The 17,200-nt window shown below is 44.3% G+C and overlaps 2 protein-coding genes across 4 annotated transcripts in view; one reads left to right on the forward strand and one right to left on the reverse strand.

Annotated features, from left to right (window-relative positions):
• Window positions 1-12,340, forward strand: part of LOC149433840 (NACHT, LRR and PYD domains-containing protein 3-like) — a 34,421-nt gene extending 22,081 nt beyond the window's left edge. Inside the window, exons 9-13 of one of the 2 annotated variants that reach the window (XM_089664374.1) lie at window positions 1,050-1,214; window positions 3,519-3,680; window positions 6,794-6,958; window positions 8,493-8,657; window positions 11,050-12,340. In XM_089664374.1, the coding sequence (XP_089520500.1) occupies window positions 1,050-1,214; window positions 3,519-3,680; window positions 6,794-6,958; window positions 8,493-8,657; window positions 11,050-11,134 (742 nt within the window). In that variant the 3' untranslated portion in view covers window positions 11,135-12,340. Of the gene's footprint in view, window positions 1-1,049; window positions 1,215-3,518; window positions 3,681-6,793; window positions 6,959-8,492; window positions 8,658-11,049 lie in introns of those variants that run through there. The other variant, XM_089664375.1, reaches the window with a different exon arrangement.
• LOC149433837 (uncharacterized) overlaps window positions 1-17,200 on the reverse strand; it is a 190,931-nt gene that overhangs the window by 161,084 nt on the left and 12,647 nt on the right. The gene's annotated exons all lie outside the window — the stretch shown is intronic.

Genomic DNA, 17,200 nt, shown 5'->3' on the forward strand with positions numbered 1-17,200 from the left:
GACAATCATGAGAAAAGTGAGGGATAAGCCCAGAACTACATGGGAGGAGCTTGAGAATGATCTCAAGGCAGTTGGGACCACAGTCACTAAACAAACCATTGGTAACATAATACATCACAATGGACTGAAATCGTGCATCCCCTGCATGGCCCCTCTCCTCAAAAAGGCACATGTACAGGCCCATCTGAAGTTTGCCAATGAACATCTAAATGATTCAGAGAAGGATTAGGAGAAAGTGCTGTAGTCAAATGAGACCAAAATTGAGCTCTTTGGTATTAACTCAACTCGCTGTCTTTGGAAGAAGAAAAATGCTGACTATGACCCTAAGAACACCATCCCTACAGTAATGCACGGAAGTGGAAAAATTATGCTTTGGGGCGGTTTCTCTGCTAAAGGTACAGGTCGACTTTGCTGCATCGAGGGGCCAATGGACGGGGCCATGTATTGTAAAATCTTGGATGAGAACCTTCTTTCCTCAGCTAGAACACTGAAGATGGGTCGTGGATGGGTTTTCCAGTATGACAATGAGCCAAAACATACTACCAAGGCAGCAAAGGAGTGGCTCAAGAAGAAGCACATTAAGGACATGGAGTGGCCTAGCCATCTCCAGGCCTTAACCTTATAGAAAATGTATGGAAGGAGCTGAAACTTCGAGTTGCCAAGTGACAGCCAAGAAACCTTAAGGATTTCAAGAAGATCTGTAAAGTAGAGTAGATCAATATCCCTCCTGAGATGTGTGCAAACCTGGCCAGCAAGGGTTTGTCCATCAAGTACTAAGTCATGTTTTGCTTGGGGATCAAATACTTATTTTACTCACTGAACTGCAAATCAATTTTTTAACATTTGTATCATGTGTTTTTCCTGGATTTTTGGTTGATATTCTGTCTCTATCATTTAAAATACAATTATGATAAAAATGATAGCCCATTTCTTTCGAAGTGGGCAAACTTACAAAATCTGCAGGGGATCAAATTATTTCCCCACTGTAGTTACATTCATTCCTGGGGGAGAAAATCATTTTCTTCTAGTCACATTCTTCTCTTCTACAGTTTGACCTGTAATCACCTGACAGACAATTCCTGCCCCCACCTGGCATTTGGAATAAAAAATAACCCGACACTGAGGACATTGGACCTGTCTAATAACAATCTGGAGGGTCCTCATTTCGGTGAACTGATGGAAGCTCTGACAACAAGCTGCATAGAGAAATTACAGTGAGTATAACAGGACTGAGACAACATTTTTGGACAGGTTTACATTATTGCATTCTGTGATATTCTGTATGACAATTTCAGTGTCTTCACCCATGTAAACAAGATTTAGGGACATATCACGCAGTACAGCAGGAAGGCTCATACAATGCCCCTTAATCCAATAATTAATCATCTCTTCAGCTTTACCACCCCAAGACATCAGCAATGGTGGAGTAAATCTTCCATGCTTCACACCATTCCCAGAATTGGAAGTGACATCACATCCATAGGATTTTGAAGAGTATTTTCACCTGTGTCACAAAAGTGGCACAATATAGCAGTTTAGTGAGCATGCTTTGAATAGTATACAGTTGTGCTCAAAAGTTTTCTTCCCCTGGCAGAAATGGTGAAATGTTGGTATTGCCATTGAAAATTTGACATTATACCAAAATACTATCTTTTATTTAAAGCGGAGTTCCACTCAAAAGTAGAAGCTTTGCTTGTTTGCCTCCTCCACTGCCATATTTGGCACCTTTTGGGGGGAGCGGACACCTGTTTTTGACAGGTCCCCACTCCCATTTCCGGTTCAGTTCGCCACGGCAAAGTGAAACGGAAGTTCGTCCCCCTCCTCCCTCCCACAGTCTCCTAGGAACTTTAACAGGTCCCCGAAGACTGGCGGATCAATTAGGAGGCACAGCGTGACTCGCCACAAGCTGTTATAGCCTGGTGCCCACAGTTGAGATGCCGGCACCATGGCAGAGCGGAGGGAAGAAGGGATAGCGCGGGTGAGAACATCACTGGACCCTTGGACAGGTAAGTGTGTGTTTATTAAAAGTCAGCAGATACAAAAACTGTAGCTACTGACTTTTAATAAACACTAAAACGACTGGAACTCCACTTTAAGTATAGTGATCTTATGAAGCCATTTATTATCACATCGTTGTTCATCTCCTTTTTAAATCATAATGACCCTGGTCAAAAATTTCCCTCCCCTGGAATGTTTGGCCTTGGTACAGACACACAAGGTGACACACAGGTTACAAAGGCAATTAAAAGGTTATTTTCCCACATCCGTGGCTTTTTAAATTGCAATTAGTGTCTGTGTGAGTCAATGAGTTTGTAGCTCTTACATGGATGCACTGAGACATGGGGAGCAGAAAAAGACTGTCATAAGATCTGCATAACAAGGTAATGGAACTTAATAAACAAGGAAAAAAATATAAAAAGATATCCAAAGCCTTGAATATGCCAGTCAGCACTGTACAATCACTTATTAAGAAGTGGAAAATTTGGGGATCTCTTGATAACAAGCCAGGGTCAGGCAGACCAAGAAATATTGAAGCCACAACTGCCAGAAGAATTGTTCAGGATACAAAGCAAAAACCTCACAGGTAACCGCAGGAGAAATACAGACTGCTCTGGAAAGACTGGTGTGGTTGTTTCAAGGAGCACAATACAACGATACTTGAACAAAAATGAGCTGCATGGTAAAGTTAGCAAAAAGAAGCCTTTACTGCGCCAATGCCCTAAAAACGTGCGGTTACAATATGCCCAACAACACTGACACGGCTCAAAGCTTTTGGCACACTGTAATCTGGAGTTACAAGACCAAAATAGAGCTTTATGGTCACAACTATAAGCACTATGTTTGGAGAGGGATCAAAGGGGTCAACAATGATGGGACACCATTCCCTCTACAGACACCATCAATGGGGCATGTATATAGGAAACAAAGAGTGGTCTGATGGGTGACTGTGAGCCTCTGGATAGCTGGTGGCTGATGCGTTTCGAGGCTGTACCTCTTCCTCAGAGCCAGTGGCCACATGCTTCCCATTTCTATCTAATTTTATATTTCTTTTTAGGTATTTTGCCATTTATTAATAAATCCCATTTTTTACGGTAATGCACTAGGCCTGTACACCCTCTCTTTGTTTCCTATATACAGTTCTCTTTGGATTTCCCTGGTTCGTAGAGGGCAGCAAGACCTGCATTTCTCATTCACTCATTTGGAGATAAATATTGTTGAGTCCACAGTCCAGCGCAGGAACACATGCATTCGGTTGCTTCATTCTTCTTACCAGCAATGGGGCACTATTCATATTGACAATGGATCACTATTCCTCCCATTAAAACCAATCATGGTGCACTGAGGCTGGAGCATTTTCTCCTCCCATTGGCCACAATCTGGCAATCCTAAAGCCTGAAGGACAATAAACTGGCCCTTTTCTTGGAAAGTCTGGAGACAACTGATGTAGAGAATAGTTACATTTATTACTGGGTGAGAAATTAATTTTTTTCTGGTAACATTCTTCTCTTCTTATACAGTCTGGATAGTAATTACCTGACAGACAGTTCCTGCCCCAACCTGGCATCTGGAATAAGAAATAACCCGACACTGAGGACACTGAGTCTGTCCTGGAACTATCTGAAGTGTCATTGCAGTGATCTGATGGCAGCTCTGACAACAAGCCAGATAGAGGAATTACAGTGAGTATAACAGGACTGACTGAGACAATAATATTCTGGGAGAGTTTTGCATTGCAAATACTGTGTAATAATTTTGTGTATGATTATATCTGTGTCTCTATCCATGTATGGCAGGATTTAGTTTTATATATATATATATATATATATATATATATATATATCACACAGTACAAGAGGAAGGTTGAGACAACACCCTTAGTGGCAATAATTAATCATCTTTCCAGCTCTACTACCCCAAGATATCAGCATTGGAGGAGTAAATGCTAAAACTTCTCACAGAACTGGATGTGACATCATGGACGCATCCTATTTAAGTGTAATTCTATGTGACTAATGTGATGCAATAAAGCAATGACTAAACATTATATATGGTATAAACCATATTGCCTAACTTTTGTTAATCTGAAATATTTTTGTGCCCTGTTATGGAAATTTTGCTTAATGCCATAAGTATCAGTCTAAACTATTGTAGCACCCTCCTAGGTAGCTAGAGGGAGCTAGGACTGTTAAATTTCAGCTAAGAGCTGAATAGCAGCCCAGGTGTAATAGTCAGAGGGGTCACATTTCGGCCAGAGCTGGGAGGATCTGCAGAATCGGCTCTCTGTGACTTTCGCCTGCGTAGAATGTTGGAGAAAGTTCTAGAAGTAGTGGGCGGATGTAAGGAGTGGCTAATCTGCACTCTTGAGGGATCCTAGCCAATCCCGAACAGCAGACTTGGCAAGGGGCTAGGACAACCTTTACAGCCGGCCTAGTAGCAGGAGGGTTCGGGTGGAAGATGGAGAAGTGAGCTAAAGCATAGGATAGAGCTTGGGAAGGGGTCTAAGAGAGGGGTCAACTGACAGGTAGAAGAGCTAGAAGGGAGGATCTCTCAGCCTTATCTCCCCTGAGAGAGGACAGCCTGGGAAGCAGGGAAGGAGCCAGCCCAGCGTTAGTAACCCCACACCCCCTGGGTCAGATAGGAGAGGGCATTTGGGTGGGAAAGCTGACTAGCCCTCATCTAGGAATGCTTCATTCAAGGTGGCATATTCTGGGACCCCTTAGCCAGGGATTTCCTCAGGCAGCTGGATGAAGAGGAGATTTCATCTGGGGTCTGAGGAGGTACTCAAGGAGAGACTTGCTAGCTCTCCAGGAAGAGAAAATCCTTTTTACTACTTGTACATAGTTCCAAAAAGTTGCTCTCAGTTTCACAGCTCATTGGGCATCCCATGCACCCCTCATCCCTATCCAAGTTTCAATTCCCCTAATAAACACCAAGTTCAAGGACTGTTTAGTTTACTGTCTCCTGGATGCGTGTCTGAGAGAAATGAGTGTTGCCTGGCTGTGCAGGACTATAGAGGAACCCAAAATCTTCAGCAACTCCTAAGGAGGTAGTGCTACACTATCTACGAGGGGTGTTCAAGTCAAACTCGGACTTTTAAATTTACAGGTATAAAAAGACATGCTAGCATAGCAGTACTACACGCAGTAATATGTGGTAAGTGTGTACTATTACTGATAGGCAGCGCACATGTCGCGGGCCAGTCCAGAGACTGTTAATCAAGATTAAGCCCCTGTGCATAGCAACCAATCAGCTTCTTGCTTTAACTTTTTCAGCTAAGCTTTGAAAACGAAATCTAGAAGCTGACTTTTTGTTATGCACAGTTGCTCCTGGTTGTTCTGTCTGCTTCAGTCTTAATACATTACCCCTTGTGTGTGTTTCCAAGGGAATGGGAAGAAAGTGCAAACCCCTGAGATAAAAGGTCAGAGAGAGGCCAGGCACTGCACCCATGATCCACCCCATCACTATAGAATCCATCCAATATGGCAGACACTTTCTAGAAGTCCAATATCCAAAAATATTCCTTGTTCCTTTCAATTTCAGGGAAAAACAACATTTTATTACTCCACTCTTCTAAAGTATCAAACCCGCTATATTAATATTTTATTTTGAACAAGCAATCTCTATATCAGGCTAGAACTAAGAGGGAAACTAAAACTACATTTTAATTTCTGCATTTTTCTTTTAAAATAAAGATTGGATATGGTATAGTATTTACTGGAGTTTATAAAGTGACTTAACATAAATGATTACAATAAACAGAAATGAGCTCTGTTCACAAAGACCTTCTTTCTTAGATACACAGAATATAACTGGATACTAACATTCATAGCTAAAGTTGATCCAGGGAATATCCGATTGCCTCTCAGGGGATCAGGAAGGAATTTTTTTCCGAGCATCATTCTTTGCTGGGTTTTTTTTTTTGCATCCCTCTGGATCAACTGTGGGTATAAGATTATAACTTTTTTTTAATGGTTGAACTGGATGGACTTTGTCTTTTTTCAGCAAGACTAACCATGTAACTTTGTAAGCAGGGATACTCGACAAGTGTTCCTTGAATCCCTGGGGTTCCTCCAGAGGTTTCAAGGGGTTCCTGGATCAATAAGAGTTTCTAACTGAACTAATATCTATTATATTTTTATGGGTGCTTTTGAGGGGGGTAATTTTTCCACTGGTCAACCATGTAAGACTAGTCTAATCTCACTGACCGTTCATATAAGGGATTCTTCTCCCACTGGCCACCAATGTATGGGGCAACTACACTGACTACCTATATGAGAAGGTGCTTTTTCACTGACTACGAATGTAAGGGGCCAGTGGTGTATTTTGGTTTTGTACTGCCCTAGGCAAGACTAATATCGCCCTTCCATGTAAATTTGTCGCGCGGCATCGACCCCCTGAAAGATGCCGCCCTAGGCAAATCCGTGTTTGCCTCGCACTAGATACGCCCCTGTAAGGGGCACTAGAATTTCCACTGTTGATGTTTTCTGGCCATTATTATTACTTTCTCCATTTCATGAATGTTATTGAAACTAATTGTTTCTTACAGAGCAGGAGTACATCCTAGACACACCACATTCTTTATTCTTTCATGTATTATTATATTTACAACATACTGACCATGCAAATGTGCCATGAGCTAGAAATGTAATCCTTTTGCAAGGGTCCCCCAAGACATGAACATTTTTCCAAGGGTTCCTGTCTATTGAAAAAGTTGAAGGCTGACGTAGAGGATAGTTAATTCCTGGGGGAGAAATTCAATTTGTTCTGGTAACATTCTTCTCTTCTTCTACAGTTTGTATAATAATCACCTGACAGACAGTTCCTGCCCCCACCTGGCATCTGGAATAAGAAATAACCAGACACTGAGGACACTAGACCTCTCCTGGAACAATCTGGAGGGTCCTCATTTCAGGGATCTGATGGCTGCTCTGACAACAAGCCGGATAGAGGAATTACAGTGAGTATAACAGGACTGACAGAAAATACACTGTGATAATTCTGCCTAAGGTGATATCAGTGTCTCCACCCTTCTGCAGCAGGATTTAAACCTGATACACACAGGCCAAATATCAGCTGGTTCAGCTGATGTGTATGGCAGCCTGTCCACAAGAAGCCGACCCAACGTCCATTTGCTGTCGAACGGGCATTGTCACGTACCTGGTGTGAGAGGCCAATGGAGAGTGGGCTTCCCTTGCGGCTCCAGACTCCCCTGAGAGTGGGACAGCGGGAGTCAGGCCCAAAGTGGCACAGGTTGCCTGTAGGAGTGCTTGTTGGTGGTCCACCCAGGAGCACAGCTGATGCACTGAGATAAGGTCTGCAGACAGGTGGCGCCTGTGCGAGCTATGCAAACCCTTCTGGGGAACAGAGGATTACTGGATAGCCAGTTCAATGCCAAGGTCAGGTACCAGGTGGGAATCAGAGCAGACGTAGTCAGATGGGATAGCCGAGGTCATACACAGAGGAGCAAAAGGGAATATCTGTTAGCCAAGCCAAGGTCAGATCAGGGGTTAAGCAGAGCAGACAGGTCCAAGAGCAAGCCGAGTCGGTATCAGGAAATCACAGATCACAATAGCACAAGAAACAGGAACAAGGTACAGGGAAGCAAGAGATCATCCAGCAACTTGAGGAGGTGACGAGCCTCCTTATAAAGACCGTCTGGCCCCAAAACTGAGCCTGATGCATGCGCAACTATGCGCCAGTCCGCATGCGTGGTCCGGCTCGTGTCCATGCGCCAATGCGCATGGATCTTTGCCAATGCGTGCTTCTGCGGCCATGTAGGGTACTGGCGGAAATGCCAGATCTTCCAGAACTTCCGCCGTGGACAGGACCCTGACAGGCATGCTGGAAAAAACATCAGTTGATCGGCATCCCCGTCAAAACACAATAGCTCAGCAGGGAGATCTCTGTACTAACATTTAATAGTACAGTGAGCCCCTCCTGAGCTCCTCAGTGTTTTTTCATTCAGCCTGCTTTGTTGAACGAAACAAAAATCTTAGTGTACAAGGATTTAGGGATGCATCACACAGTACTGGAGTGGCCCCATACATGACTCTTAATGACAAAAATTAATAATCTCTCTGGTTTTATTACCCCAAGATGGCATAGGGTGGTGGAGTAAATCTCCAGTTTCGACAACTGTATTCTGTTATTCTGTTACATTTCAACGTCACCAATGTGGCAAATGTAATACAATAAAGCAGTTTAGTGAACAAATTTTGTAAATGCTGTATATATATATATATATATATATATATATATATATATATATATATATATATATAGTGTATCACCTCATTTTTTTTGTTTGATCTATTGTTTTGTTACTTTTTGTGCCCCTTTTGGGACCAGAGATTTATGGGAGAACTCTAGCACAGGACTTTGGGCCCCATTGCATGCCAATGTTAATTATTTCCTCACTGGCAGTGCAGTAGTTACATTCATTCCTGGGGGTGAAATTCATTTTCTTCTGATAGCATTCTTGTATTCTACAGTTTGAATAATAGTCACCTGACAGACAGTTCCTGCCCCCACCTGGCATCTGGAATAAGAAATAACCCGACACTGAGAACACTGAACCTGGCTGGGAACAATCTGGAGGGTCCACATTTCAGGGCTCTGATGGCGGCTCTGACAACAAGCCGGATAGAGGAATTACAGTGAGTATAACAGGAATGACTGAGACAATAATATATTGGGAAAGTTTCACATTCCATAGACTGAGATAATCCTGTGTATGATGATATTAGTGTCTCCATTCATGTATGGCATGATTTATTTGATATATCACATAGTACCAAAAGAAGGTTCTGTGCCAATAATTGCTCATCTCCCCAGCTTCACCACCACAAGGTGTCAGAAGAGGTGGGGTAATTCTGCAATACCGCATAGTGCTCACAGAACATTTGTTACAAATGTGATGTAATAATGTTACCTCATTGTTTTATTTGGAATTAGGGGTGAACTGACCATTTGGGCCGTCAGGCACTGCCTGAGGGCCCAGGGACAGTTGGAGGCCCCATGAGAGGCTCCTGGCAGAGAGGAGACTAGGGCCATCGTGCAGCGAAAGGCGCACAGGAGCCTAATGTAGTAAGTGGGGTTTCTTAAGATAGATTTAAAAGCAATAAATATGCACTCACAGATGTGGAGCTATGCTAGGCATGTCTCCTTCATGGAAAGCCCAGGGATGAGGTGAATTAATGGCTGTATGAACACAGGATGCAGAGCCGCTTGCACGCTGTAACTGCTGCCACCGCTGGACCGGGATCGGTGATGACTGGAACCTGCCATCAGAGAGAGGCTTCGCTGCCCGCACAGAGCATTTTAAATGTTTGGCATTACAGCGTATCTGCGTGAATAGCTGGTTTGTTTAGGACATTGTTGGGTGCCGGCTCCCTAATAACCGGCTATTTGTTGATTGTTAAGGACACTGGCGGGTGGTTGGTAAAGTGGCAGTAAACTCTTCTTGAATAGTTTTACCCACAGGTAAGCTTATAATAAAACTTACCTGTAGGTAAAATTAATATCTCCTAAAAGTGAACCAATAGTAGCCCTCTTTGATATTCGGCGCATGTGTTCAGAAGGAACGGCATACCCATACCGTTCCTTCAGAGCACTGTGCCATAGCCCCGTCATCGTGGCTCGGCCACAGCTCGTGAACCCGGAAGGAAGACCAGGTGAAGATGGAAGCCCCGGGGAGCTGTGAAAGCGCTCCGCTGGAGGGCTTCAATTCAAGGTAAGTCCTTTATAATGTGCTAGTGTGTAGTGCCGGGTTGGACCCCCTTTTGCCTTAATTTTTCGGGCATAGATTCAATAAGGTGTTGGAAATATTCCTCAGAGATTTTCCACCATATTGACATGATAGCATCATGCAGTGGCTGCAGATTTGTCGGTTGCACATTCATGAATCATTGATACAAGGCAGGATAGATCCATGCTTTCATGTTGTTTACACTAAATTCTGACCCTACCATCTGAATGCCGCTGCTGAAATCCAGACTCATCAGACCAGGCAACAGTTTCCAATCTTCTATTGTCCAATTTTGGTGATCCTGTGTGAATTGTAGCCTCCGTTTCCTGTTCTTAGCTGACAGGAGTGGCACCTGGTATGATCTTCTGCTACTGTAGCCCATCTGCTTCAAGGTTGGACGCGTTGTGGGTTCAGAGATGGTATTCTGCATACCTTGGTTGTAACGAGGGGTTATTTGAGTTACTGTTGCCTTTCTATCATCTCGAACCAGTCTTCCCATCCTCCTCTGACATCAGCAAGGCATTTTTGTCCACACATTTGCCCCTCACTGGATATTTTCTACCATTCTCTGTAAACCCTAGAGATAGTTGTGTGTGAAAATCCCAGTAGATCAGCAGTTTTTGAAATACTCAGACCAGGCTGTCTGGCACTGACAACCATGCCACTTGCAAAGTCACATAAATCCCCTTTCTTCCCCATTCTGATGCTCGGTTTGCACTTCAACAAGTAGTCTTCACCACGCCTAGATGCCTAAATGCATTGAGCTTCTGCCATGTGATTGGCAATTTGTGTTACCAAGCAATTAAACAGGTGTACCTAATAAAGTGGCCGGTGAGTGTATATTGACTCAATATTTTCTAAAAAATATACATTAAATTCAATTACTTATTTGTGTACTTCCGTGTTTCTGGCTTGGCTACATTGTGGGTATCCCAGGAAGCAGTGTATTACTAAGCCACTGCTGTGCGGTATCTGCGCACAAACACCACTGGGCGGTATAGTGGCAATCTGGAAGAAGCTGGCAGAATTGTGCACTCACAGAACCCCTTCCCAAGCATGTGCATAGGCACTGTGGTCTTTGCTAGGTCCAAGATACCTGGCAGACACCGGCAAGCGCCGTAGTTTTAAATATGGCGACGCAGAAGAGGGGCAGGGAAGCCAACGCATTCAGCGGTTTAGTCCTGCTTTAACGTCATACAAGAAGGTGACAGGTTGGTGTAAGGGACGTCCTGAAGGATGCTGGGAAATAGTGTGTGAGCAATATAATGAGCTCTAATGACTATTTATATCCTCTCTTCTAGGATCAGGAACCCCGTGTCAGAAGAAACAATTAGAGAACTAAGAGAGCTAGAAGAGCTCCGGCCAGAACTGAAGGTTAACCTATAACAATTCCAGTGGAAGAGGCTTCGAACTGGAGCTTGGATTCTGAATGATAGAACAGAGTGAGATTGAGACACTGAAAATCCGACCCAAGAGGAGAATCATAATATACCCAGGACAGGATGGGGAGGATTTTTTCTTTGTCCTCGATACCTTCGGGCATAAAGGTTTTAAAATACACTCCACCCGAAACCAGTGCACATGTTGTGGTGATAAGGGCGCTGCTTGAATTCAAGAACTGTGCAATTTATTGATCGATGGAAGGATAAGGACACTTCTACAGAGCCAAACATATTGGGGTTGATTTACTAAAACTGGAGGGTGCAAAACCTGGTGCAGCTCGGCATAGAAACCAATCAGCTTCCGGGTATTATTGTCAAAGCTTAATTGAACAAGATGAGGTTTGAAGCTGATAGGCTGCCATGCACAGCTGCCCCAGATTAGTATTCTCCAGTTTTAGTAAATCCACCCACATTGTGTTTATTTAATCGATTCTGCGCCGTCCTATAGCAGAATTACTGCTACAGGGTGGCACGGGTGCGCAAAATCATGTATATATGTAATTTTGCAGTTCTGGGTAGGGGGTGTGGGCGAGCTGCGCACATGCCCTATCCATGCTGACATTCGCGGCCTCGGCTGTCAATGACCAGGTCCTGACCGGTAATTCCACACCGGCACCCGGTGATCGCCGAGGATTTCCGAAAGGGGAAGAGACCTGTATGTAAACAATACAGATCTCTCCCGTCAGCTGCTGCACACTGCTTTGCATACAAAACAGTGTGCTTACAGTGTAAAGCGCACACACAGTTAACCCTTTGATCGCCACAGATGTTAACCCCTTCCTGCCCAGTGTCATTAGTACAGTGTGAGTGTTTTTTATTAGCACTGATCACTGTACTGGTGTCACTGGGGATGTCAGTTCCCCCCAGTGTCAGAATGCCCGCCACAGTCCTGCTATTGATCACTGCCATTACTAGTGAAAAAAAAAAATCCAATACATACATATACATTTATATATACAGCCATTTGTAAATGCTATAACATTTACGTAAACCAATTAATTTACAAGTATTGGGATTATTTTTATAGCAAAGACACGGAGCAGAATACATTTTGTCCTACATTTATGACGAAATTTGATATTTTAATTTTTTTTTACTGGACATGTTTAATAGCAAAAAGTCACAAATACAGGTTTTCTTTTTCTAAAAATTGTCGGGTTTTTTTTTTATAGAGCAAAAAATTTAAAAAAACTGCACAGGCGATCAAATACCACCGAAAGAAAGCTATTCGTAGGGAAAAAAAAAGGACGTAAATTTAATTTGGGTGCAGCGTTCCATGACCGAGCAATTGTCAAAGTAACGCAGCGCCGTATCGCAACAAATGGCCTGGTCAGGAGGGGGGGGGGGGGATACTTTGGAGGGCGGGGGGTTAAAGGACTCACTATTGTTTAATTTTTTGGCTTTTTTCACAATTTTTTCATTTGATTTTTGTATGTACTGCACCTGTCATTTTACTAGCACATATCTTTATTTATGACATGGAGGTTTATGTAATTGATGATAAATGACCACGCTGCACTGTGATACTATTAGAGCTTCATCACTTTATCACAAGAACATACACTCACCGGACACTTTATTAGGTCCACCTTGTAGTCCCGGGTTGGACCCCCTTTTGCCTTCATTCTTCGTGGCATAGATTCAACAAGGTGTTGGAAAAGTTCCTCAGAGATTTTGGTCCATATTGACATGATAGCATCACTCAGTTGCTACTGTCAGCTGCACATCCATGAACCGTGCATACAAGGCAGGATGGATCCATGTTTTTGCCAAATTCTGACCCTACCATCTGAATGTTGCAGCTGAAATCCAGACTCATCAAACCAGGCAATCTTCTATTGTCCAATTTTGGTGAGCCTGTGCAAATTGTAGCCTCCGTTTCCTGTTCTTAGCTGACAGGAGTGGCACCCGGTGTGGTCTTCTGCTGCTGTAGCCCATCTGCTTCAAGGTTGGACATGTTGTGCATTCAGAGATGGTATTCTGCATACCTTGGATGTAACAAGTGGTTATTTGAGTTACTGTTGCCTATCATCTCCAACCAGTCTGCCCATCCTCCCCTGACACCAGGTACAAGGCATTTTCCTCCACACAACTGCCACTCACTGGATATTTTCTCTTTTTTGGACCAGTCTCTGTAAACCCTAGAGATAGTTGTGCGGGAAAATCCCAGTAGAGAAGCAGTTTTTGAAATGCTCAGACAAGCCCGTCTGGCACCAACAACCATGCCACGTTCAAAGTCACTTCAATCCCCTTAATTCCCCATTCTGATGCTCAGTTTGAACTTCAGCAAGTCGTCTTCACCACGTCCAGAGGCCTAAATGCATTGAGTTGCTGCCATGTGATTGGCTGATTAGCAATTTGTGTTACCAAGCAATCGAACCTAATAAAGTGGCTGGTGAGTGTACGCTCCACATGAATAATTATGCTACCAAAATCAGTGTGTGCTGTAAATTGCCTCCAGCATTGCTCCTGCTTCTTCTTGCTGGAGGCCGCCATTTTGTTGTAGCCCAGTGCAGTCACTTTCCTATTAAAAACTCTACCTCCTCTCCTTAGTTTCAAAAACTTCATGTCTTTTTCTGTAATTAAAATGTGTGCATTTCCAGTCATGATTGTATGTCTTGGCTCAGCTAGAGAGGAAGGCTGACAGAAGTTTTACAGCACTGACGTTCATATCGGTGCTGCTGCCAAAGGAGAAAGAGGAGAGTATCTGGGAGATAAGCCAAGACACTACCCTTGTAAGTTTTACACTTTTGTGTCTCGCTGGCAATACAGACTGGTCACCTCTCCTTTTCTCTTCTCTCCCCCTAATCTTTTTTTTTCCCATTGACACAGTCTGTGTCATTCCTGTTATTTCCTCCCCCTCAGCAGCAGTAAATCTTAAGACTGTTAGTTATTGAATTGCTAGATGCCAATCAGCTATTGGCACAGTGTCAAGGAGACAGGAGAACTGAGCATGTGCAGAGCACAGTAAGAGAGAGCTTTATTGGATTTTTAAACAGTCTAGGCACTTATTTGTAATGTTTTCCATAGCTATACCTGCATAAGGGGCCAGAATGAAGTGATCTCTCAGGACATTTTAACATTTTCACATTTTCAAAGTCACACGTTCAATAATATCATGAAATAAGATGAATTATTGTGCTATCTTTATATGAATTTTGATTAAAATGTATATATTTTGTAGACATCTCGAGTGGTTTTATGATTAACCTCTTCACCTCCGCCCTATAGCAGAAGTACTGCTACAGGGCGGCAGGGAAGCACAAAATCATATATATATATATATATATATACACACATATACATGCAATGTGATTTGCATTTCCGGGTAGGGCGGGCACGTGCGCTGCCCTACCAGCGCCGCCATTGGTGGCTACAGCTGTCGATCACCGGGTCCCGGCTGGAGATTCCATGTCGGCACCCAGTGATTGCTGAGGAACTCTGACAGGGGAGAGTTCTGTATGTATAAAATGCAGATTTCTCCCCTGTCAGCTCCAACATGCTGCTTTGTATGGCTCTGCATAGCAGCATGCTTACACAGTGAATCACACCCAGCACACAATTAACCCTTTCATCACCCCACATGTTAACCCCTTCCTGCCCAGCGCGACCTCAGCTGTCAATCACCGGGTCCCGGCCGGTGATCGCCGAGGATTTCCGACGGAGAAGAGGCCGGTATGTAAACAACACTGATCTCTCCCGTCAGCTCCTGCACACTGCTTTGCATGGCTCTGCATAGCACAGCCATACAAAGCAGTGTCCTTACAGTGTAAAGCACACAGTTAACCCTTTGATCGCCCCACATGTTAACCCCTTCCTGCCTAGGGCCATTAGTACAGTGTCAGTGCTTTGTATTAGCACTGATCACTGTATTGGTGTCACTGGGGATGTTAGTGGCACCAAGTCAGTTCCCCCCCCAGTGTCAGAATGCTCGCCGAGTCCCGCTATAAGTCGCTGATTGCCGCCATTATTAGTATAAAAAAATCCCAGTATCTATACCACCATCTGTAAACGCTGTAACTTTCACGTAAACCAATTAATTTACACATATTGGGATTTCTTTTAGCGAAGACACGGAGCAGAATACATTTTGGCCTAAATTTATGACCAAATTTTATTTTTAATAATTTTTTTAATGCACGTTTAACCACTTAAGGCCCGCCCACAGTACATTTACTGCTGGGCGGGCCCTGTGCGCAAAATCACATATATATATATATATATATATATATATACGCGCACACACACGCGTGATTTTGCATTTCCAGGTAGGGGGCGTGCGACCGCCCAACCCACACCTTTGCCAATTTTTTTTATTGGATGTGTTTTATAGCAAAAAGTCCAAAATAGGTTTTTTTTTTTTTTTTGCAAAATCGTCAGTCTTTTTTTGTTTATAGCCCAAAAAATAAAACTGCCAGAAGAAAGCTCTATTTGTTGGAAAAAAGGACGTAAATTTCATTTGGGTGTGGCGTTGCATGACCGCGCAATTGTCAGTTAATGTAACGTAGCGCAAAAAATGTCCTAGTCAGGAAAGGGAGGAATCCTCAGGAGGGCGAGGGGTTAATGATCAGCAGCACACTTCTATTACATGACATTACAGCAAACATGGATTCCCCACGCAGGGGGTCTTCTCCAACAAACAATAACCAACAATGCTACCCCACCTGGCTACACTTCAGCAGCTCCGCCTCATGTAGATGTAACACCCGGAGATCTCAGAGAGGACTTCACACCCCACAGCGGCCATTCTCCTCCCCTCAGCCTGGAAAAGGCGGGAACACAGAGCAGGTCTGCCTGAGGGAAAGCTGGAAGGAACAGGACAGCCAATCGCAGGAGAGGAGCTGAGAGGCGGGAACACATGAGGGAAAGCTGGAAGGGACAGGACAGCCAATCACAGGTGAGGAGCTGAGAGGCGGGAACAAATGAGGGAACTGCTAGGAACCGTGAGGGGAGGGACCATAACGGCTCAGCCAATTACAGGACAGGAGCTGAGAAGAGGGAACACATGAGGGAGCTGCTGAGAACTGTGAGGTGACAGGACAGCCAATCACAGGAGAGGAGATGAGAAGTGGGAACACATGAGGGAACTGCTGGGAACCGTGAGGGGAGGGACTATGACGGCTCAGCCAATCACAGGATAGGAGCTGAGAAGAGGGAACACATGATGGAAACTACTTGGAACTGTGTGGTGAGTGACAGGACTGCTCAGCCAATCACAGGAGAGGAACTGAGAGGCACATGAGAGAACTATTGAGACCTGTGAGGTGAGTGACATGACAACTCAGCCAATCACAGTGAAGGAGCTGAGAGGAGGACACACTTGAGAAAACTGCTGGGAACCGTAAGGGGAGGGACAAGACTGCTCAGCCAATCACAGAGGAAGAGCTGAGAAGAGGGAACTGCTGGGAACCTAGAGGTGAGTGACAGCACTATTCAGCCAATCACAGGAAAGGAGAGGTGGGAACTACTGTGGGAACTGTGAGGGGAGTTGCAGGACTGCTCAACCAATCGCAGAATAGAAGCTGAGAGGCGGGAACACTTGAGGGAACTGCTGGGAACCGTGAGGTGAGGGACAGGACTGTTCAACCAATGACAGGAGAGGAGCTCAGAGGCGGGAACACATGAAGGAACTGTGAGGTGAGTGGCAGGACTGCTCAAACCAATGACAAGATAGGAGCTGAGAAGTGGGAACACTTGAAGGGACAGCTGTGAGGTGGGTGACAGGACTGCTCAGCCAATTACCACAGAGCAGCTGGGAGTTGATAATGTTTGAAGTGATAACTGTGACGTGAGTGACAAGTCTCCTCAGCCAATCACAGGAGAGGAGGTGGGAACACCTGAAGGGACTGCTGGGAACTGTGAGGTGAGTGACAGACTTCCCTCAGCCAATTACCACAGAGCAGATGGGAGGGGGAACAAGTGAGGTTATAAATATAAGGGTGATGGAGAGTATCTGGGAGGTGGGAACACAGCTGTGAGGGGGACAAGCTCTCTCAGCCAATCACAGGAG

This window comes from Staurois parvus, unplaced genomic scaffold (assembly GCF_062004578.1).
Source record: "Staurois parvus isolate SC_StPar_1 unplaced genomic scaffold, SC_StPar_1.0 ptg001903l, whole genome shotgun sequence".
In the NCBI taxonomy this organism is placed as follows: domain Eukaryota; kingdom Metazoa; phylum Chordata; class Amphibia; order Anura; family Ranidae; genus Staurois; species Staurois parvus.